Genomic DNA, 24,044 nt, shown 5'->3' with positions numbered 1-24,044 from the left:
AATAAATTCAAATCAAGTCGGTTTCTCCCAAAATGTGTGTACAGAAAGGATGATTGTGGTAAACTAAAAAGCAAAAACTAATATAATATACGACGCTCCAAGCAAAACACATATCATGTGGCGAATAAAAATATAGCTCCAAGTAAAGTTACCAATGAACGAAGATGAAAGAGGGGATGCCTTCCTGGGGCATCCCCAAGCTTAGGCTTTTGGCTATTCTTGAATATCTTGGGGTTCCATGGGAATCCCCAGTCTTAGGCTTTTGCCACTCTTTATTTCATAGTCCATCAAAGCTTTACCCAAAACTTGAAAACTTCACAACACAAAACTCAACAGGAAATCTTATAAGCTCGGTTAGTGAAAGAAAACAAAACCACCACATAAGGTACTATAATGAACTCATTCTTTATTTATATTGGTGTTAAACCTACTTTATTCCAAGTTCTCTATGGTTCATACCACTAAATACTAGCCATAGATGCATCAAAATAAGCAAACAACACTCGAAAAACAGAATCTGTCAAAAACAGAACAGTCTGTAGCAATCTGTAACTAACGCAAACTTCTGGAACTCTAAAACTCCTACCAAAATAGGAAGTCCTGGACAATTTGTTTATTGATCAGCAGCAAAATGAATAAATGCAAAATCACGTTTCTGTGATTTATAGAATTTATTCTCATGAGCGCAAAGTTTCTGTTTTTCAGCAGAATCAAATCAACTATCATCATAGGTTATCCTATAGGTTTTACTTGGCACAAACACTAATTAAAACATAAAAACACATCTAAACAGAAAGTAGATGCAAAATTTATTAATAAACAGGAACAAAAACAAAGAACACAAAGAAAATTGGGTTGCCTCCCAACTAGCGCTATCGTTTAACGCCCCTAGCTAGGCATAAAAGCGAAGATAGATCTAAGTAGTGCCATCTTTGGCACTCAATTCATAGGTAGCTCTCATGATAGATTCATCAGGTAATTTAACTTTCTTTCTTGGGAAGTGCTCCATGCCTTTCTTTAATGGAAATTTGAATCTAATATTCCCTTCTTTCATATCAATAATCGCGCCAATCATTCTAAGGAAAGGTCTACCAAGTATAATAGGGCAAGAAAGGTTGCAATCTATATCAAGAACGATAAAATATATGGGCACCAAATTTCTATTTGCAACAATGAGAACATCATTGATCCTTCACAGTGGCTTTTTAATGGTGGAATCCGCAAGGTGCAAATTTAAAGAGCAATCATCAAGATCATGGAAACCTAGAATATCACATCAAGTTTTCAGAATCGTGGAAACACTAGCACCCAATTCACACAAAGCAAACACTCATGATCTTTAATTTTAATCTTTACAGTAGGTTCCCACTCATAATTAAGATTTCTAGGTATAGAAACTTCCAAATTAAGTTTTTCATCAAAAGATTGCATCAAGGCATCAATGATATGTTTGGTAAAAGCTTTGTTTTGACTATAAGCATGAGGAGAATTAACAACGGATTGTAACAAGGAAATACAAATTTCTAAAAAACAATTATCATGATCAAATTCCTTGATCCGAGATAGTGGGTTCAATACTATTTAAAGTCATGACCTCTCCAATCCAACTTTTACCAAATTTAGCATCAAGATCTAAAAACTCCAAATTCTTGGGACGCCTTCTAACTAAAGTTGACTCATCTCCAGTCCCATTATTATCAAGATTCATATTGCAAAATAAAGATCTAAGAGGAGACACATCAATAACTTTAAGATCTTCATCATTATTTTCATGGAAACTAGAAGAACACGCCTTTACAAAGCAATCTTTCTTAGCATGCAGTCTAGCGGTTCTTTCCTTGCACTCATCAATGGAAATTCCCATGGCTTTGAGAGACTCATTGATATCATGCTTAGGAGGAGTAGATCTAAGTTTAGAGAATCAACATCAAGCGAAAGTCTATCAACGTTCCTAGCCAAATCATCAACTTTGAGCAATTTTCTTCAAGCAAGGCATTAAAATTATTTTGAGAGATCATAAATTCTTTCACACTATTCTCAAAATCAGAGGGTATCTTATTAAAATTACCATAATAATTATTGTAGGAATTTCCATAATTATTAGAGGAATTACTAGGGAACGGTCTAGAATTAAAGTTTCCTCTATAAGCATTGTTTCCAAAACTATTCCTACCAACAAAATTCACATCCATAGATTAATCATTATTCTCAATCAAAGTAGACAAAGGCATGTCATTGGGCTCAAAAGGAGTATTTTTAGTAGCAAACAACTTCATAAGTTCATCCATCTTTCCACTCAAAACATTAATTTCTTCTATAGCATGCACTTTTTTACTAGAAGATCTCTCGGTGTGCCATTGAGAATAATTAGCCATAATATTATCAAGAAGTTTTGTAGCATCTCCTAACGTGATTTCCATAAACGTGCCTCCCGCGGCCGAGTCTAAAAGATTTCTAGAAGCAAAGTTCAAACTGGCATAAAAAAATTGTATGATCATCTATAAATTCAAACCATGAGTAAGGCAATTGCGAATCATCAATTTCATTATTTCCCAAGATTGGGCAACTTGCTCATGATCAAGTTGTTTAAAATTGATAATATCGTTCCTAAGAGTGATAATCTTAGCGGGAAGAAAATACTTAGAGATAAAAGCATCTTTGCACTTGTTCCAAGAATCAGTACTATCTTTAGGCAAAGACAAAAACCAAACTTTAGCATGATCTCTAAGTGAAAACGGACATAACTTCAATTTAACAATATCATTATCTGTATCTTTATTCTTTTGCATATCACACAAATCAACAAAGTTGTTTAGATGAGTAGCGGCATCTTCACTAGGAAGGCCAGCGAATTGATCTTTCATAACAAGATTTAGCAAAGCAGTATTGATTTCACAAGACTCAACATCATTAAGAGGAGCAATCGGAGTACTAAGGAAATCATTATTATTGGTATTGGAGAAAGCACACAATTTGGTATTATCTTGCGCCATGGCAACAAGTAATCCAACACACAAGCAAACAGAAAAGGGCAAGCGAAAAAGAGAGAGAGAGATTGGGAAAGAGAGGGCAAATAAAACGGCAAGGGTGAAGTGGGGGAAAGGAAAACGAGAGGCAAATGCCAAATAATGTAAATGCGAGGGAGATGAGTTTGTGATGGGTACTTGGTATGTCTTGACTTGAGCGAAGACCTCCCTCGCAACGGCGCCAGAAATCCTTCTTGCTAAGTCTTAAGCTTGCGTTGGTTTTCCTTGAAGAGGAAAGGGTGATGCAGCAATAGTAGTGTAAGTATTTCCCTCAGATTTTGAGAACCAAGGTATCAATCCAGTAGGAGGCTCCTAAAAAGTCCCACACACCTACATAAACAAACAAAGAACTCACAACCAACGCAATAAAGGGGTTGTCAATCCCTTCACGGCCACTTGCGAAAGTAAGATCTGATAGAGATAGTATGATAAGATAAATATATTTTTGGTATTTTATAATATAGATGCAAAAAGTAAAGATGCAAATAAAAGTAGATTGAAAGCTAATATGATAAAAGATAGACCCGGGGGCCATAGGTTTCACAAGTGGCTTCTCTCAAGATAGCATAAGTATTACGGTGGGTGAACAAATTACTGTCGAGCAATTGATAGAAAAGCAAATAACTATGAGATTATCTAGGCATGATCATGTATATAGGCATCACGTCCGTGACAAGTAGACCGACTCCTGCCTGCATCTACTACTATTACTCCGCACATCGACCGCTATCCAGAAGGCACCTAGAGTATTAAGTTCATAAGAACAGAGTAACACATTAAGAAAGATGGCATGATGTAGAGGGATAAACTCAAGCAATATGATATAAACCCCATCTTTTTATCCTAGATGGCAACAATACAATACGTGCCTTGCAACCCTTTCTATCACTGGGTAAGGACACCGCAAGATTGAACCCAAAGCTAAGCACTTCTCCCATGGCAAGAAAGATCAATCTAGTAGGCCAAACCAAACTGATAATTCGAAGAGACTTGCAAAGATAACTCAATCGTACATAAAAGAATTCAGAGGAGATACAAATATTTCTCATAGATAAACTTGATCATAAACCCACAATTCATCAGATCTCGACAAACACACCACAAAAAGAGTTTACATCGAATAGATCTCCACAAGAGAGAGGGAGTGTCGGTGTCAAAACCGGCGGATCTCGGGTAGGGGGTCCCAAACTGTGCATCTAAGGCTAATGGTAACAGGAGACTGGGGACACTATGTTTACCCAGGTTCGGGCCCTCTCGATGGAGGTAATACCATACTTCCTACTTGATTGATCTTGATGATATGAGTATTACAAGAGTTGATCTACCACGAGATCAGAGAGGCTAAACCCTAGAAGCTAGCCTATGGTATGATTGTTGATGATGATCGTGAGTCCTACAGACTAAACCCTCCGATTTATATACACACCGGAGGGGGCTAGGGTTACACAGAGTCGGTTTACAGAGGAGGAGATCTACATCCGGATCGCCAAGCTTGCCTTCCATGCCAAGGAGAGTCTCATCCGGACACGGGATGAAGTCTTCTATCTTGTATCTTTATAGTCCAAAAGTCCGGCCAAAGTATATAGTCCGGCTGTCCAGATACCCCCTTATCTAGGACTCCCTCAGTAGCCCATGAACCAGGCTTCAATGACGATGAGTCTGGCGCGTAAATTGTCTTCGGCATTGCGAGGCGGGTTCCATCTCCGAATACTCCAAGATAAATTCCGAACACATGGACCATGTCCGGCTCTGCAAGATAACATTTCATATACCACCGTAGAGAGAATAATAATAATCCACGAATCTAATCTGCTGACAATTCTTCGAAAAGTGACATCATGTCGCGGTCCGGTTCTTGCTTGAACCGCTTTTACAACTTGCTACCGCTCACACCACGAGGTAGTTTCCTTGGCATGTCCTGTCAGAGCAGAGATCGCGTTCCTCCTTGTTACGGGATTCTCATCAATACGGTTATGGGTAATCCAACCGTGCATGTTGGCATGACCCCGTGTTTTTAGGCAAGTCCCGAATGACCATGTTCGGGGACGCTTGATATTCTACCCCCTTTATAAAGGAGCTGAGGCCTATCCCTCTATCTCCACGCTCGCACATCTCGCACCCTGAGTCCCAATAACCAAGGCCCGAGCTTAATCACCCCGGATCTTCGATCATGTCCGGATCTGGCCATCAAGGCCGATGGATGGCTTCCTCTGTCACAGGGGAGGATATTGTGAAGCTTAGGGAGGCTGGGTATTTGACCGCCGATGTCAAGACAGGCTTCCTGCTCCCGAACAGGTTATCCTCACTCCCGAAACCAACGAGAGTGTCGTACTTGTCTCCCACTACCTCCGGGGCTTAGGTCTTACTCTTGATCCCTTCGTGAGGGGGCTCATGCACTACTACGGGCTAGATTTCCACGATCTAGCTCCGGATTCCATCCTCCACATCTCGTCATTTATCATTGTGTGTGAAGCCTTCCTTCACATTGCCCCCCACTTCGGCCTGTGGCTCAAGACTTTCAATGTGAGGCCGAACATAATCGAGGAGCGACACGCAGAGTGCGGAGGTGCCATAATAAGCAGGAACACTGATGCCCCGTGGCCCGAATGCTCCTTCTCGGAGGTATCCGATTTATGGCAACTGAGGTGATTCTATGTCACAGCTCCCCGAGGCTCAAAGTGGGCGGCCGCGCCTGCCTTCCGCTCGGGCCCTCCCCCTCAACTGGCATCGTGGGACTAAACTGGGGGCCTGCGAACGATGTACCAATGCTACAAAGCCACATTCGGGAGCTCCTCGAGAGGGACATTAGTCTCGTAAAAGTAATCCAAGTAATGCTAGTCTAGCGGATCCTCCCGTGCAAACGCCGGCCTCTCCGGATGTGGGAATTCAATTCAGAAGGTCCACGGACCATTCAACACTTCTTCGGCATGACGCCCGAAGGGATGTATAAGTTGTTATTCGGACCACGAATAAGTGTCCGGACACCACCGAGGATGCGGGCCTGAGCTGCAATCGCCTCGATACCCAAGTAAGTAACCCAATAACTGAACACCTCGCTTATATTTGTCATAGCATTGTTCTAAACACTATCCGCAACCAGGATTGGCTTAGAAAGGCGGAGAGGATCAGGTGTCCGGCCCCTCTTCCCGAAGGTTCACCCGGCCCGACCATGGCCAGGATTCTCAAAGGGACACTTAGTCGGGTGCCACCATGGAAAGCTGAAGGGGGGAGCGGGGAGGCCAAGAGTGAGCCTCACACACTGCGCATCAAGACCGGAGGAATCTGCGCCTCCACAGAGGATGAGAATCGGGGAGGCAATTCTGAGGTTTCCTCCCCTCGCAGGAAGAAAAGGGCCGCCTCCGAAGATTTGGAGATGGGGGCGCCTAAACAAGGGAAAAAATTTCGCCCAAGGACCCTACTTCGAAGGGCGTCCTCGCCGTACAGCGCCCGCCAATGGGCCAGCCCTCCACCGAGCTGTAAGTTTAATTAAGCAAGGATCTTATTGCTTCTTCCTCTGAGAGTAATAACCAGGACTTGTTTTTGTAGTCCGGCCAGCAGTTCGTCTCAACAAGGTTTGTCCTTGGGGGATATTCTTCCGGATATGATGGAGAGTGAAACCCCACCAGCCTCTCCGCCCCGTGGGGCGGGTGACCCTGAGGTATCATCACGGAGGAGTCCGGATCCGATGGGGCCAGAAGCTAACACTTCGGCCGCCCCGAGCCCAGCGCGTTCGGCTCCCAGGGCGAACAACAAAAAGGGTCCGGGAGAGTCCGGAGTCCGGCCGAACACGCTGACGGGCCTCCTGGAGTTAGTTGATCTCTTGGAGGGTCATCATACCCTAATGGGTACGGTGTTGGAGAAAATCTCCTCCGCCACAAGCGGTTTAAACGAAGCTTTTAGGAGCCTGCTCAAAGGCTTTGAGGTAAGCCACAATTTTTAGTTGAACCACACGCGATACATGTGCTCTGTATAGATAGTAGCCCCTGGGACTGCGGATGGCAGCCCATGGCGGCAAACGGAGGATCACACTCCCAGATTATGATCGCACCTGTATTGATGTGCAGGTTGCTAAGGGTTCGGCAATAGACCAGGCCACTGAATGCGCCAAATTGAGGCGACAGATTGACGTTGTGGAGGCTGATGACACGCTTGTTAACAAGCGATTCGAGGAGTCGCAGAGTATGCTTTCCTATATCCACAACTATTTTTGCAATAAGGTTTGAAATACTAATGTGGTATCATGTAGTTGCAGGAGGAGCTGCTGCAGTTGAGGCCCTAAGGGCGGAGCTTGCTCTAGCCAAGGAACAAGCCCGGATTAGCAATGCGGCTGCTCTAAAGGCAGCCAAAGAATTAAGAGCCGAACAGGCCGCTCGTCTCCGAAGCAAGGAGAAGATAGCCGAGATGGTTGTGGAGCTGAGGGACGCCACCGGCCGGTATGAGGTTCTCGAAAAGGAGAATCAAACATAGGCGGCCGACCTGAAGAAGGCGATGGATTCGGCTAAAGAGATGTGTTCTTAGATTAGAGACGCGCGGGAGGAACTTCGACAAGCCAGAGAAATTGCGGCCGGAAGTCTTTATGTGTTGCGGATGAAATTTTTAGATCCAATGTATGCTCCGTTGGATAAGCTATGGAGCGCCGCAGATGAGTGTCCGTACTTGGCGAAGAGTGCAGCTGATGCGACCAAGTTATTTGAGGATCATGAGGATAACAAAATGGAGAAACTGTTCTAGTCGCAATTTAATGCTCCAGCGCGCTCCTTGCCCTTGAGTGAGAAGATGGTCGCCATAGCCGAGCTCCATAGGCTGTCCGCCTTGCAATGAGGTGTGTAATAGACCTTTTGTGGCCGAAGGAGCCGAAGCCGGACAGTTACTTTGGTCTGGTGCAACGATTATTTGGTGCCAGAGCGCAGATTGATGCCATGAAGAGATCGGCGTGCATAGAGGGTGCGTGGATGTCTCTTGCCCACGTGAAAACATACTGGGCGGATATGGAGGCCACCCGCATTGCAACCCGGGGTCCGGCCGGAAGCCAAGACCCAGCTGACCACTACTTTGAGCAGGTCATAGAAGGTGCCCGTAGAATAGAGTCTCAATGTTCGAAGAATGTCATGTTTGAATGACGAACTTATTAGTTATGAACAATTATGTTTTTAATTATGAAGGCTGTGTTTTATACTTTTGCCTGAAAGTATTATAATGTCTCTTGCATGGCTGTTTATGTATTCATATAGCGTGAAAGTTAGCAGTCGTTGGCTTTAGCCCCCACGCATAATGCGGGGGTGTTCGAGAAGATAGGCAGATACACACTTGATCCAACGTCTTGGTCCATTAAGGAGGTGATCGCACATCAAACCAGGCGACCGGACTACATAGCTGTAACACCTTTGCTTAGACATAGGAGTTGAAAGGTGGGGCTACTATATAGCCCCTGGTACTTCCGTGTGCATCCGGATACGATGCGCGTACTTGACTAGCAGACCGGTCCTTTGTTAATGCGGAGGAATCCTATAGATTCCGATGAGTCCTCGAGTGGTTTACCAGTCTCTCGCTATATCATGACAGTCAGTTTTCAGCTTTCTCTACTGAGGTGCTCATCCGGAATAACCAGGGCACAATCGCAGTAGTTCTCCTTTCGCCGCCTTAGCCGATAGAACGGAACGTAAGGTAGCAAACCCAGGAGCCGGGCTAGCCCAACATTTAACCAAAGACATGATTCGGAGCTGATGCATATAAGGCCAAACTCGTGACGCTGAACACTCTCGAAGGTATTCGGACTTTATAAAGTATATTGGGCTAAATAATGCCCTTGACCCTGTGATTCCAGGTACGCGCATTGATTTGTCATGGCAAAAAAGGCCTAAAACGCCAGTGTCCCGTACAGGTGTAAGAAATACCCATGGGACGTTGAGCAACAAGAGCCAGTAAAGAAGGTTTACGCAGGGGCTTAATCTAAAGAGAAACCTGTGGGCGGGGCCCTGCTGCACGTCTGCGCCTATGTCTCCGTTGTGCCGTATCCTGGAAGGGTGTCGCACCGGTACTGTCTGTAAGAACGAAAAAGAAAACGTGCGAGAAGTTAGTTATGCTCGAGGAATGTTCGAGATCCGGCCTGTTAACGAGGCGAGCCGAATTGTGGGCTTGTGTTACATGTTTGCAGCCCCTCGTATTATTTATGGGGACACGTGTACAGCCCCTGGCTCAGGTTTACCCGAGCTAGTGTGAAAAATGGTATATTGGACTCATCTAACCGTGTCCGTGGTCTGGACGACCGTTCATGCGTTCCGATGGGAGAGGGCGCCTACAGTCCGGCAGCGGGAACTTCCGCATACCGTTCTGTGTTTCCGCTAACCATGATGACGCCGCGTGGACCGGGCATCTTGAGTTTAAGGTAGGCATAGTTCGGTATTGCGTTAAAGCAAGCGAAGGCCGGTCTTCCAAGCAATGCATGATAATCGCTGCTGAAGGGAGCGATGTTGAAGAGTAAGTTCTCGTGTCTAAAGTTGTCGGGAGAACCGAATGTTACTTCTAACATGAGGGATCCCCAACAATGGGCCACGACGCCTGGAACTACTCCATTGAAGGTGGCGTTGTTTTGATTTATTCTGGATGGGTCTATCCCCATCCTGTAGATGGTGTCTTGATATATCAAATTAAGACTACTGCCGCCATCCATTAGGACACGAGTGAGATGGTATCCATCGATTATTGGGTCGAGCACCAAGGCAGCCGATCCTCCATGCCGGATACTAGCCGGATAGTCCCTGTGATCAAAAGTGATCGGGCAAGTTGCCCAGGGATTAGATTGGGGGCTACGAACTCTGCGTGAGTTGCGTGCACCATGTTTACCGTTTTGACTTGTAGTGGGAATTGTTTCTGGCCCCTGGTGTTTGGCTGGCGAGGCTCATTCTTGTCTTCGCTTGGTGTTTCCCTTCCCTTGTGTTCGGCGTTTAACTTGCCGGCCTGCTTGAAGACCCAACATTCTCTGTGGGTATAATTTGCAGGTTTGTCAGAAGTGCCATGGATTTGGCACAATCTGTCCAGGACTTTGTTCAGGCCGGATGGTTCCTCTTTACTGCCGTTAAATGGCTTTTTTTCTTGACCGGGTCGAGAGCCCCAGAATCCGGCGTTGACCACTGTGTTGTCCGGACTGTCGTTATTTCGACGCTTGTTCTTGGTGTGTCGTGGCTTCCCGTTGCCATCTCGGATTTCGGATGTGCTGGGGTCGCTGGTGCCTTTACGGTCCAACTAGTTGTCCTCGCCCGCGCAAAATTGGGTCATGAGGCTTGTTAAGGCTGCCATCGTTCTCGGCTTTTCTTGGCCGAGGTGTCTGGCAAGCCACTCGTCTCGGATACTGTGTTTGAAGGCCGCTAAGGTTTCGGCATCCAGACAGTCGACAATTTGATTCTTCTTAGTGAGGAATTTGTTCCAAAGTTTGTGGGCTGACTCTCCAGGCTACTGTATTATGTGACTTAAATCATCCGCATCTGGAGGCCGGACATAGGTTCCTTGAAAGTTGGCCCTGAAAGCATCCTCGAGTTCCTCCCAACTTCCAATTGAGTTTTCGGGGAGGCTTTTCAGCCAATGACGAGCTGGTCCTTTTAACTTGAGGGGGAGGTATTTGACGGCGTGGAGGTCGTTGCCACGAGCCATGTATGTGAAGGATAAAATCTTCAATCCACACCCCGGTGTCCGTCATTCCGTCGTATGACTCTATATTCACGGGTTTGAATCCCTGTGGAAATTCATGATCCAGCACCTCATCCGTGAAGCACAGGGGGTGTGCAGCCCCTCTATATCTGGCTGTGTCGCAGCCTGCTGCTGGCTGTTGTTGCTCCCGGTGTTGATTCTGGACTGGTATTCGATCGGCCTAATCGCTGTGGTGACCATAATCCCGCGTCGGAGCCTGTCCTCTGGACCCATAGATGGACCTGGCCGCACTGGCCTTTTTGTCCAGGAGCTCTTGTAAATCACGTGCGGTATTAGTGGCTGCTCTATCGCGGCCATGAGGTGGTTGGTCCGGCTGAGTAGCCGTATTATTTTTGGGCCGAACGGGTGTTGCGGCTTCATTGTCAAATTCGGGTAGCAGTTTGTGCTTTGGGTAGCTCTTTGTGTGGCGATTATCGCCATGTTTTCCTTCGGTGTCCAACACCTTATTCCATCGTCGGTTGAGCGTATCCTGCGCAGCCTTGAGTCTTTGCTTCTGCTTCTTTAGGCTCCGCACTGTGGCCAGGAGTTTTCTGCGGAGTTTGTCTAGCTTTGAATGTTCTTCCGGGATGATGAACGCATCGTCAACCGGACTGTTATCTTCTTTGCAGATAGCATGATGAGTTCGGCCCTCTAAATCGGGTGTCTGCTCCGGGCTGTGTTCGGCCTGACCTGGTTTATCCTGCTCCATCGTTGGATCCCTATGGTCGTTGTTGCCTTTGAAATCAACCGGAGTGTCATCCTGTTTTGGGTTGTTATCGCTATTTTTGCTGTGACTGGACCTAAGGCGGCGCTTACGCCGTCGTTTTTGCTTTTGCCCGGGGGGTTTATCCTCCGTTGTGTCCTTTTTGTCACTATTGTCCTCTTTGGGGGTGTCCACCATGTAGACGTCGTATGATGAAGTGGCAGTCGAGCGCCGCGTGGGCGGTGGTTCCGGATCTTCTCCTGCATCAACGTCCATACCATCGATGTTATTGGGGGAGATGTCAAGCATGTCTGTTAGGTCGTCGATGGTGGCTATAAAGTGGGTGGCGGGTGGGTTACGATTTTCTTCGTCTTCTGTATCCCACACGGGCCGGACATAGCTCGGCCAGGAGTCTCTTGACAAAGAGAGAGACCTTAATGAATTCAGCACGTCTCCGAAGGGTGAGTGCTCAAGGATATCCGCGGCGGCGAACTCCATGAATGGAGCCCAATTAGATTCGATGGGCACAGATGCGCGCGGTCCGGAACACGCTACCGGAGACGAGTCCGGGGGTCCGGAGGTATAGATTTCCTGGAGAGAGGAGTCTGTGTTCGGCTCCAACGCCGATGAGGATGCGGCCTTCGGGGCGGGGTCCATCCACCCGTCCTCAGAAGGCATGACCTGCTCTAGAACAAAGTCCGGAGTGGTGGCGGGTGCGATGTTTCGAATACTGTTCGACTGCCGATCTAGGTCGTGCATGTCGTGATTTTTCAGCGCTCCTGACACAGGTCCAAATCCGTCGAAGATCAAGTCTCCGCGGACGTCGGTGGTGTAGTTTAGGTTTCCAAACCTGACCTGATGGCTGGGGGCGTAGCTATCGATCTGCTCCAGATGGCCAAGCGAATTGGCCCGCAGTGCGAAGCCGCCGAACATGAAGATCGGTTCGGGGAGAAAAGTCTCGCCCAGGACAGCGTGGTTGAAGGTTGGAGAAGCCATCTAACCTTGTATCGACGGAACTGAGGAACTCTCAATGAAAGCACCAATGTCGGTATCAAAACCGGCGGATCTCGGGTAGGGGGTCCCGAACTGTGCGTCTAAGGCTAATGGTAACAGGAGACTGGGGACACGATGTTTATCCAGGTTCGGGCCCTCTCGATGGAGGTAATACCCTACTTCATGCTTGATTGATCTTGATGATATGAGTATTACAAGAGTTGATCTACCACAAGATCAGAGAGGCTAAACCCTAGAAGCTAGCCTATGGTATGATTGTTGATGATGATCGTGAGTCCTACGGACTAAACCCTCCGGTTTATATAGACACCGGAGGGGGCTAGGGTTACACAAAGTCGGTTTACAGAGGAGGAGATCTACATCTGGATCGCCAAGCTTGCCTTCCACGCCAAGGAGAGTCCCATCCGGACACGGGACGAAGTCTTCTATCTTGTATCTTTATAGTCCAACAGTCCGACCAAAGTATATAGTCCGGCTATTCGGATACCCTCTTATCCAAGACTCCCTCAGGGAGAACATTGTATTGAGATCCAAAAAGAGAGAAGAAGCCAGCTAGCTAATAACTATGGACCCGAAGGTCTGTGGTAAACTACTCACAACTCATAGGAGGGTCTATGGTGTTGATATAGAAGCCCTCCGTGGTTGATTCCCCCTCCGGCGGAGCGCCGGCGAAGGCTCCAAGATGGGATCTCGCGGATACAGAAGGTTACGGCGGTGGAAATTGTGTTTCGGTTGCTCCCTGGATGTTTTCGAGGTACGTAGGTATATATAGGAGGAAGAAGTACGTCGGTGGCCGCTCGAGGGGCCCAGGAGACAAGGGGCGCGCCCAGGAGGGGTGGGTGCGCCCTCTATCTCTTGGCCGCCTCGTTTGTTGCTTGACTTGCACTCCAAGTTCTCCGGATCACGTTCATTACAAAAATCACGCTAACGAAGGTTTCATTCCGTTTGGACTCCGTTTGATATTCCTTTTCTTCGAAATACTGAAATAGGCAAAAAATCAGCAATACGGGTGGGCCTCCGGTTAGTAGGTTAGTCCCAAAAATGATATAAATGTGTAAAATAAAGCCCATAAACATCCAAAAGGGGTAATATAATAGCATGGAACAATCAAAAATTATAGATACGTTGGAGACGTATCAGGCTCTGGATCAGAATCCGGGAACCGTGGCCCATTTGGCACCGCGTGGCTCAGTAACATAGAACCACTGTTGCCGCCACCCTTTGACGAAATCATTAAATGTACCTGATGGCCATGAGAAGTTGGGCATCTTGCTCACCATGGCACCTCCGCACTCGGCGTGCTCGCCGCTCACCACCTTGGGCTTCACATTGAAAATCTTCAGCCACAATCCAAAGTGAGGAGAGATGCAGAGAAAGGCCTCACACACGACGATGAATGTCGAGATGTTGAGGAATGAATTGGGGGATAGATCATGGAAATTGATCCCGTAGTAATACATAATGCCATGAACGAATGGGTGAAGGGGAAACCCCATCCCGCGGACAAAGTGAGGGAGGAATACGACCCTCTCATGGGGTTTTGGAGTAGGGACGATCTGTCCCGCCGTCGGGAGACGGTGTCCAATCTTCTTGGCCAGATACCCGGCCTCCCGAAGTTTCTTTATATCCTTCTCCCGGACAGTGGAGGCCATCCACTTGCCCCCAACTCCGGATCCGGACATTTTCGGAATGCTCTTGTGGGCGGAGAAGGCGAATGCTTGGGTGTTGGAGCTCGAGAGAGAGAGAGAGAGAGAGAGAGAGAGAGAGAGAGAGAGAGAGAGAGAGAGAGCGAGAGAGTAGGCAGACGAAGAAGAAGGTGTGGGTGAAAGAGGGGAATCCTTGTCCCTTTATAAAGGCAGTAAAATCATGGGCCTCCCCGCATGCCCTAAAACTCGCTTATTCCCCAAGCGTCGTGCTGATGGCATGGTTGGGTTACCCACGCCCGTGTTGATGAGAATCGCATGATAAGGGGACACGATCTCTGCTTCGACAAGACATGCCAATAAAACCGCCTCGCGAAACTTGTAGAGGCAGGTTGGAAAAACGGTTCGAATAATAATCGAAAGAGGGGAATCCTTGTCCCTTTATAAAGGCAGTAAAATCATGGGCCTCCCCGCATGCCCTAAAACTCGCTTATTCCCCAAGCGTCGTGCTGATGGCATGGTTGGGTTACCCACGCCCGTGTTGATGAGAATCCCATGATAAGGGGACACGATCTCTACTTCGACAAGACATGCCAATAAAACCGCCTCATGAAACGTGTAGAGGCGGGTTGGAAAAACGGTTCGAATAATAACCGAGCCGCGGCGTGATGTCACGCTATGAAGAAATTGTCAGCAGATTAGATTCGTGAAATATTATACTCTCTACGGTGGTATGTGGAATTTGTTCCGCAGAGCCGGACACGATTCTTGTGTTCAAGATCTACTTTGGAGTATTCGGAGAAGGAACCCGCCTTGCCATGCCGAAGAAAATCTGCGCGCCGGATTCGTCGTCATTGAAGCCTGGTTCAAGAGCTACTGAGGGAGTCCTAGATTAAGGGGTCCTTGGAAAGCCGGAGTATGTACTTTAGCCGGACTGTTGGACTATGAAGATACAAGATAGAAGACTTCGTCCCTTGTCCGGGTGGGACCCTCCTTTGCGTGGAAGGCAAACTTGGTGATTCGGATATGTAGATTCCCTTCTCTGTAACCGACTCTGTGTAACCCTAGCCCCCTCTGGTGTATATATAAACCGGAGGGTTTAGTCTGTAGGACAAGAATAATCATAACCATAGGCTAGCTTCTAGGGTTAGCCTCTACAATCTTGTGGTAGATCAACTCTTGTAATACTCATAACAACAAGATCAATCAAGCAGGAAGTAGGGTATTGCCTCCATAGAGAGGGCTCGAACCTGGGTAAACATCGTGTCCCCCGCCTCCTGTTACCATTAGCCTTAGACACACAGTTCGGGACCACCTACCCGAGATCCGCGAGTGTTGACACCGACAACGGGCTCTACAGCATAGACGTCTCGGAGTGCGCGTTTGCGCTCCCTCTTTGGGATATGAGTGACATAAATCATGTTCACTGTTTTAACCTTCGGTGGAAATTTCTTCTGTCCCCCCATATTCGGCTGGCGAGATTCATCCTCGTCTTCGCTTTGCGGCCCCTTCCCTTTGTGTTCGGCGTTAAGCTTGCCGGCCTGCTTGAAAACCCAACAATCTCTGTTGGTGTGATTAGCTGGTTTATTGGGGGTGCCATGAATCTGGCAGGGCCTGTCTAGAATTTTATCTAGGCTGGATGGACCGTCTCAGCTGCCTTTAAATGACTTTTTCCGTTGACCGGGTCTCGAGCCCCTAAATCCGGCGTTTACCGCTATGTTGTTTGGGCTTTCTTCATTGTTCCGATGTTTTTTTTTGCGTCGTGGTTTTCCATTACCATCCCTGATTTCGGATGTGCCAGGATTACTGGTGCTGCTACGGGCCAACCAGCTGTCCTCACCCGCACAAAAGCGGGTCATGAGAGTAGTTAGGGCTGCCATTGTCCTTGGCTTTTCCTGGCCGAGGTGTCTGGCCAGCCATTCGTCCTGGACACTGTGTTTGAAAGTTGCTAAGGCTTCGGCGTCCGGACAGTCGATGATTTGGTTCTTCTTGGTGAGAAATCTGTTCCAAAGCCTACGGGCTGGCTCTCCGGGTTGTTGGGTTATGTTGCTTAGATCGTCTGCAGCCGGAGGTTGGACATAGGTCCCTTGAAAATTTGCCCTGAAAGCGTCCTAGAGTTCTTCCCAGCTTCCAATGGAATTTTCGGGCAGGCTTTTCAGCCAGTGCCGAGCTAGTCCTTTTAGCTTGAGGGGTAGGTATTTGATGGCGTGGAGATCGTCTCCATGATTCATGTGGATGTGGAGGATAAAGTCTTCTATCCAGACCGCAGGGTCTGTCGTTTCGTCGTATGCCTCGATATTCATGGGTTTAAACCCTTCCGGAGATTCATGATCCAGCACCTCATCGGTGACGCACAGGGGGGGTGTGCGGCGCCCCTTTATTTGGCTATGTCGTGGCACGGGTCTGACGTTTGTAGTGTTCAGTGTTGGTTCCGAACTAGTAATCGACTGGCATATATGGTTTGATGGCCATGATCCTGTGCAGGAACACGTTCCCTAGATCCATAGATGGACCTGGTTATGCTAGCCCTTTTCTCCAGGTCCTCACGTAAATCGTGTTTCTGGTCCTGGATTGCTACCTCCCTTCCTTTATGGGGAGGGGGTGCGGGTTCGTGTGCGGCATTGTTAGCCGCTCTGTCTCGGCCATGGGGTGGTCGGTCTGGTTGGTCGTCTGCGTTCTGATTCGGCGCTGTGGGCGCGATAGCCTCGTCGTCAAATTCGGGTAGCAGTTTGCGTTTGGGATAGCTCTTTGTTTGGCGACCACCACCGTATTTTTCCTCAGTGTCGAGCACTTCGTTCCATCTATCATTGAGTGTATTATGTGCAGCTTTAAGTCATTGCTTCTGCTTCTTCAAGCTCCTCGCGATGGCGATAAGTCTTTGTTGGAGGCGCTCATGTTCCAAGTGTTTTTCCGGAACGATGAATGCGTCGTCATCCAGACTAATCTCCTATTCGGAGACGGGTTGGTAAGTGGTATCTTCGACATGGCTGTGATCGGACAACGGCCCCGGACTGTGTTCGCCGTCTATTTGCTCGTCCTGCTTTATGGCTGGGTCTACGAGGTCTTCATTGTCTTCGGCGTCATCCGGGGTGTTATTTTCTCTTGTGCCGGTATTGTTGTTTTTACTATGGCGAGGTTTAGAGCGGCGCCGCTGACGTCGGCGCTTCAGCTGCTTCTCAGGAGGCTTATCCTCAACTGCATCCTTTTTGTCCTCGCCATTGTTTTCTTTACATGCGCCCACCATGTATATGTCATATAAGGAGATGGTTGTCCAGCGCCCCGTGGGCGGTGGTTCCTGTTCTTCTACCGCATCGTCGCCCATACCGTCGATGTCTTCGGAGTCGAAATCAAGCATGTCGGTCAGGTCGTCGACAGTGGCTATTAAGTGGGTGGTGGGTGGGTAACAAATTTCTTCATCGTCCGCTTCCCACTCAAGCCGGACATAGTTCGGCCAAGAGTCTCCTGTTAAGGAGAGGGATTTTAATGAGTTTAACACATCACCCAAGGGTGAGTGTCAGAAGATGTTCGTGGAGCTGAACTCCAGGATCGGCACCCAATCAGATTCGATGGGCGCGGATACATGCGGTTCGGATCCTATAGCCGGAGACGAGTCCGAGGTTCCGATAACACATGACTCGTTGGAGGTCAGATCTGTGTTCGACTCTAGCGCCGTTGAGTCTGCGGTTTCCATGGCGGGGTCCAGCCTCCCATCCTCGGATTGCGCGATCTGCTCTGGATCTAAGGCCAGGATAGTTACATGCGCTACCTCCTAAGCATGGTCCGATGACAGATTTAAGTCATGTTCATCGTGGCTGCATGGTGCGGCTGTCAACGGTTCGAATCTGTCGATGACCAAGTCTCCGCGGATGTCGGCGGTGTAGTTCAAGCTTCCAAACCTGACCTGATGGCCAGGGGCGTAGCTGTCGATCTGCTCCAGATGACCAAACGAGTTGGCCCGCGGTGCGAAGCCGCCGAATACGAAGATTTGTCACGGGAGAAAGACCTCATCCTGGACCGCGTAGTTGTAGATGATTGAAGGAGCCATCGAGCCTTATGAAGACGACGCAGTGGAACTCTCAATATGCTGTAGAGCCCGTTGTCGGTGTCAAAACCGGCGGATCTCGGGTAGGGGGTCCCGAACTGTGCGTCTAAGGCTAATGGTAACGGGAGGCGGGGGTCACAATGTTTACCCAGGTTCGGGCCCTTTCGATGGAGGTAATACCCTACTTCCTACTTGATTGATCTTGATGATATGAGTATACAAGAGTTGATCTACCACGATATCGTAGAGGCTAAACCCTAGAAGCTAGCCTATGATTATGATTGTTCTCTTCCTACGGACTAAACCCTCCGATTTATATAGACACCGGAGGGGGCTAGGGTTACACAGAGTCGGTTACAAGGAAAGGAATCTTCATATCTGAATCGCCAAGATTGCCTTCCATGCAAGGGAGAGTCCCATCTGGACACGGGACGAAGTCTTCTATCTTGTATCTTCATAGCCCAACAGTCCGGCCAATGTATATAGTCCGGCTGTCTGAGTACCCCTTAATCCAGAACTCCCTCAATGGGGTTCGCAAAGGCCGGCGGCATTGGAGTGGAGTGATGCGAGTGTCTGGCTGCGGGCGTCGCTTGGTTGTTGAATGATTGATGACCGAAGGATGGGAAGGCGGGCTGGCATGGAGCTCTGACGACTGACAGAGCAGAGGTCGAGGCGCCATGGCAGGGCGAGCTCACGCACGTGAGAAGTGAAGGAAGGGAGGAAGGGAAAGGAGAGGTGGCAGGGGGTGACGGGGCTGAGGAGCTCGCCGGCGGAGAGAGGGAGGTCCGGCAAGTTTTCCGCCGCGGGCAGAGGTGCACATAAGGTGTTTGCTAAAATTCCAAAGAGAGAGAGATGAGGAGGAAGAAGAAGGTGATGCTGACGTGTGGGCCCCACCCATCATAACGGTAAAAAATAAACGGAGTTGACTTTTCTGCCATGTCATCCTTGACAGACGGGCCCCGTATGTCATAAACGCATTTAAATCGTCTAAACTGGCTTTTTCCCGGAAGTGGTAGTTTTTAGTCACAAAATTAACTTTTTTTTAGTTATCAATCACTTTTTTGAATGTGGTATTTCAGTGGGATAGCAACCCCTAATGTGGTAGTTTTTTTGTCAAACACTTCAAATGCACATTACCAAAGGAGGTGTTTTTCAGACTGGACGTACTACAACAAAAATATATTGGAAATATTTTCACGTCACAGCGGAGAAAAGTCAGCACGCAGGGAACCGAGGCACGGCCACATGTCAGCGCGGTTGACCTTGTGACCCAATGAGCAAGCCACGCAAGTTAAAAAAAACTGTCGAAACAGTGCTAGCTAGTGGTACTGTTGGTTACTGTCCAAGCACGTTCACTGTAGCGTGCGAAGACAGGCCAGAGCATCCGATGGTGTCCGCCCGCACGGCGTGCCCGCCTCCCCGGCGACACGGACCGACCGGCCGTTGATGATTCCATCAACCCCGCACATACGCGCGCACAGCTACTAACCCGATCCAACCATCCGTCCATCATGTAACCATTAGTGATGATAATTCAGCGCAGATTGACTCCGGTAAGGTGAGCCGCATAAGTGGCAACCCCATTAGGTGCTCGATGCCGGTCCTAATTAAACAACGACAAGAACGTGCTGGCGAGTAGTAGTAACCGGTCTGCTGCAGGTAACGGACGCATCACGCATGCCGCCTAGGATTTGTTTTCCCGTCGGCCTGGCGTATGATGATTACGACGCTGACAGTGACAGCAGCTGCTGCTGGAGTGTCCGCTAATCAAACTGTTGTCGACGACGTCGTTCCGTTAGCGAACGAAAAGGGGTCGGAGCTGAGGTTCAGTTCGGGTTGATGAGGCAGCTGGGGATCGAACATGGGTGGTTTATTACGGATGTTAGGCTGGATAATGGCAGGCTGCTCCGCTGGAAAGAGGCCGCTGACAGTGCCGTCGCCATGTGACCCGACCCGACCCGATCGATCGGTCGATCCAACCATCCACCGCGCCCTTCTCAAAATGCGCCCATGCTTTCGCAGTTCTGCGCGCTTTTGCTTGCCGCCGGAGCTGGAAAGAAAAGACGCATCCATCCACGGCCCACTGATGACGGGGATTGGATTTTTCTTTTACCGCGGGGGACGAGATTTTTTTGCTAATGGCCGGATGCAATTTCGATTAGTACTTGCGATACATTCATTTTCATCCATTTTGATGACAAGTAATTCCGGACGGAGGGAGTAGTACTAATACTGCTGGTGCTGTTGGCGATGTACGGCACTGGTTAACAGCACGTGGTAAAAGAAAGTTTACTGTGCGCCTGGCAGGTTTGGCGCAGTGGTGCCGTGAGGCGTAGTACTAGTAGACAGTAGTACTCCTCTGCGGCGGTTAATTCCGCTGTTAGCCCACGTGGACGGCCGCTGATCTCTGATGATGGCGGACAATTACAGTGCCGCGAGTACACCGTATGGGCACTGTTCCCCTTCACGCTGCCAAATGGGGTAATTAGACACAGCAAATCTCTCGCCATAAAGGAAGAAAATCCCCGTCATCACTGAGCTGTGGGGCACACGCAACACAGACCCTCTCTCTCCTCTTAAAAAAAAAGGTGAGAGTGGTGGGCAGCAGGGCAGGGCAGGGCAGAGCGCCGTGGCACGGCAGGGGCACTAGTCACTATTTTATTTTACTATCTACTCTAGCTAGCTAGCTAGGCCTGCGTGGAGGCATCTTGTCCAGCTAGGAACCTCAAGGCATCCAACAAAAGGAGGAGGAAAGAAAGCAGTCCGCTCGAGCAAGCAACCTCGACGGCGCGCAGCGCAGCGCAGCTGGCAATCTCCATCTCTCTCCCGTATATATTCAGCTCCATTTCCGGGGCGCAGCGAAGTCACAGGATTCCTCTCCCCCCTCCCTCCCTCTCCCCCGATCTCCACCCCCCATATATATATACGCCTCCTCTCTCTCTCTCTTCCTCCCTGCCTAGCTCGCTCCCCTGCCGTGCGCGGAGGCTGCAGGTTGGTTGATGCGCGGAGGCTGCCATGGCGGTGTCGTCTCCCGCTCCGGAGCCGACGAGGAGGAGCAACAAGTGGCGCCGCGGCAACAGAAAGGTTCGTGCTCTTCAATGCTGCTCCGTCCGGCGGATAGGGGTGGCGCGATTTGGACTTTGCGGAGGGGTCAAACTCCGGGCCTTGGCCTCTGCCTGCTGCGCTGTCCAGATGGCGCGATGCATGCCATGCGTCACCGCGTCTCGTCCATCCTCCATTGACGATCCTTCAATTCTTGTTTTGTTCTCTTCCGAGTCTGCTTCATTAATGTCCATTCTGGTCCTGATGAGGGAGGAGGGATGGAAAAGACTCGTCTTTCTTTCCTCCGAAATCTTGACGGCGGCTTGAGGGAGGGAGGGGGAGAGCTTGAATTCTCTGACCTTGGCGCCCGGATCTGATGGCTGCTTGTTTCCATGGCGGTTGTGCGCGGCAGGTGATCAACGGGTACATCGGCGAAGCGCGGGCGGCTCTGGCGGCCGCGGCGGCGCGGGACGGCGACGGCGGGGATGACTCGGCGGCCGCGGCCGCGCTCGGGCTGGTCGGCGCGGTGCTGGAGATGTCGCCGCGCATGGAGGCCGCGCTCGAGCTCCGGGCGCGCGCGCTGCTCGCGCTCCGCCGGTACCGCGACGTCGCCGAGATGCTCCGCGACTACATTCCCAGCTGCGCCAAGTCCTGCGCCGGGGATGACACGGCCACCTCCTCCTCCTCCTGCTCGTCCGGCTCCGGCGACCTCGCCTGCGCGTCTCGCGCGGGGCTTCTTTCCCCGGGCCGCGAGCTCTCCATCTCCGGCGCCGGGGGCTCCCTGTTCCTCTGCTGCTTCGACGTGTCCGAGATCAAGCGCCGCGTCGTCGCCGGCCTATCCAAGAACTCCGACGCCGAGACCCAGTGGAGGTAAGAGAATCACTCGCCATTGCCTTGATTACCAAATCGAACATTGATGCCGCTTTGCAACAAGCAGTGCTGATTGCCATTGTCAATTCGTGTGCAGGTACTTGGTCCTGGGTCAGGCTTGCTTCCATCTCGGCTTGATGGAGGACGCCGTGGTGCTCCTCCAGACCGGCCGCCGCCTCGCCACGGCCGCGTTCCGCCGCGAGAGCGTGTGCTGGTCGGAGGACAGCTTCTCCCCGTCCAACTCGACGGCCAATGTGCCTGCAGCCAGCAGAAGGGCGCCGTGCAAGTTCAGCCAGGCGTCCGGGATGCCGCCGGCGAGCGAGGCGGACTCGGTGTCACAGCTGCTGGCGCACGTGAAGCTGCTGCTCCGCCGCCGCGCCGCCGCTGTGGCGGCGCTGGACGCCGGCCTCCCCGCCGAGGCCGTGCGCCATTTCAACAAGGTGCTCGACGCGCGCCGCGGCGGCGTGCTCCCGCACTCCTTCGCCACGGCCTGCCTGGTGGGCCGCGCCGCGGCGTTCCGCGCGTCCGGGCGGCCGGCCGACGCCATCGCCGACTGCAACCGCGCGCTGGCGCTCGACCCGGCGTTCATCCCGGCGCTGCGCGCGCGCGCCGACCTGCTCGAGTCCGTGGGCGCGATCCCCGACAGCCTGCGCGACCTGGACCACCTGAAGCTGCTCTACGACGCGGCCCTCCGTGACGGGAAGCTGCCGGGGCCGAGCTGGCGGCCGCAGGGCGGCGTCCGGCAGCGCGAGATCGCCGGTGCGCACCGCGAGCTGGTGGCCCGCGTCCAGCAGCTCCGCGCCCGCGTGGCCGCCGGCGACGGGTGCAACGTGGACTACTACGCGCTCCTCGGGGTCCCGCGCGGCTGCGCGCGGTCGGAGGTGGTGCGCGCGCACCTCCTGCTGACGCTGAAGCTGAAGCCGGACCGGTCGGCGTCGTTCGCGGAGCGGCTGGAGCTGGTGGACGAGCACCGCGACCTGGACGCCGTGCGCGACCAGGCGCGCATGTCGGCCCTGTTCCTCTACCGGATGCTGCAGAAGGGGTACTCGCACATCATGTCCGCCGTGCTGGACGAGGAGGCCGCCGCGCGGCAGAGGGCCAGGGAGGACGCCGCCGCCGCCGCATTGGCTGCCACCGTGGCCGCCGCCGCAGCGTCGGCGACCAAGCAAGCAGAAGAAGAAGCCGCAGCGTCAGCGGCCATGCAAGAAGAAGAAGAAGAAGAAGCGGCAGCCGTGCCGGAGAGCCCCAAGCAGACAGAGCGTGTCAGCTGCGAGAACATCCCGGTGCAAGTCGCGGAGCCGGAAACGATCGCGCCGCCGTCACCGCCGACGCCGAGGCTGAGCGCGGCGGCGATGAGCCCGATGTTCCAGGGCGCGTTCTGCCGCGACATGGCGGTGGTCGGGACGCTGCTGTCCCGCGGCCGGTTCGACCGGCCGCCCATGGCGGTCAAGTGCGAGGCGATGAGCTGCTGATCAGCCGTCAACCGTCAACCATCCGGCGATGCCGCGACGGCAACAACAGCACCAGCAAGCAGCGGGAAAACAGAGAGGAAATTCGAAGATGTCATATTCAAACCCAAACATTCGAGGAGCTGGAGGACCGGTGAAACCCCGGTGCCGCCATCCGTGGCAGCAGTGTACAGTCTGAGAGGTCGTTTTCCATTGGAAAACCAAAAAAAGAAAAATGCAACAAGTGTAGCAGTACTAGTAAAGTTTTGGTTTCGTCTTGACTCTGATCATGCATGCATGTCCTCTGTGTGTGAGTTCGTTCCTTCGCCATTCATGGCGTGGTCAGATCGATCGATCGGGATGGTGGAGTGCACGACGACGGGCTGTTTATTCTTCCTCTTCCATGCTTGGGCCGCACTCGATTCCGCTCTGCCTTTTCCAATCACATGATGATGCTGGCTCAGACGCACTCGTCTTTCCGGGCTGCCCATCCTTGCCATTTCCATCGATGCAGGAGGACCGGCCGGCGTGGTCCGTTGCAGGATCTGTGCGGCGCTCGCCTCCTCTATATGG

General features: G+C 50.8%; 1 protein-coding gene across 1 annotated transcript; it reads left to right on the top strand.

The window, feature by feature from the left end:
• Positions 1-20,841: 20,841 nt before the first annotated feature.
• Positions 20,842-23,752, top strand: LOC123043590 (uncharacterized). Its single transcript, XM_044466085.1, has 3 exons — positions 20,842-21,195; positions 21,566-22,023; positions 22,121-23,752. Exons 1-3 carry the CDS (start codon positions 21,127-21,129, stop codon positions 23,493-23,495), a joined length of 1,902 nt encoding a protein of 633 aa, XP_044322020.1. The 5' UTR covers positions 20,842-21,126; the 3' UTR covers positions 23,496-23,752.
• The last annotated feature ends 292 nt before the right edge of the window (positions 23,753-24,044 follow it).

Source organism: Triticum aestivum, chromosome 2B, assembly GCF_018294505.1.
Source record: "Triticum aestivum cultivar Chinese Spring chromosome 2B, IWGSC CS RefSeq v2.1, whole genome shotgun sequence".
In the NCBI taxonomy this organism is placed as follows: Eukaryota; Viridiplantae; Streptophyta; class Magnoliopsida; order Poales; family Poaceae; genus Triticum; species Triticum aestivum.
This window is presented reverse-complemented; position numbering and strand designations above follow the sequence as displayed.

Excerpts from the sequence above, each read along its gene's own strand:
- LOC123043590 (XM_044466085.1), top strand. The coding sequence starts at position 21,127 with ATGGCGGTGTCGTCTCCCGCTCCGGAGCCGACGAGGAGGAGCAACAAG. Across the intron at positions 21,196-21,565 it reads GGCGCCGCGGCAACAGAAAG|GTGATCAACGGGTACATCGG; the intron begins GTTCGTGCTCTT and ends TGTGCGCGGCAG. Across the intron at positions 22,024-22,120 it reads GACGCCGAGACCCAGTGGAG|GTACTTGGTCCTGGGTCAGG; the intron begins GTAAGAGAATCA and ends ATTCGTGTGCAG.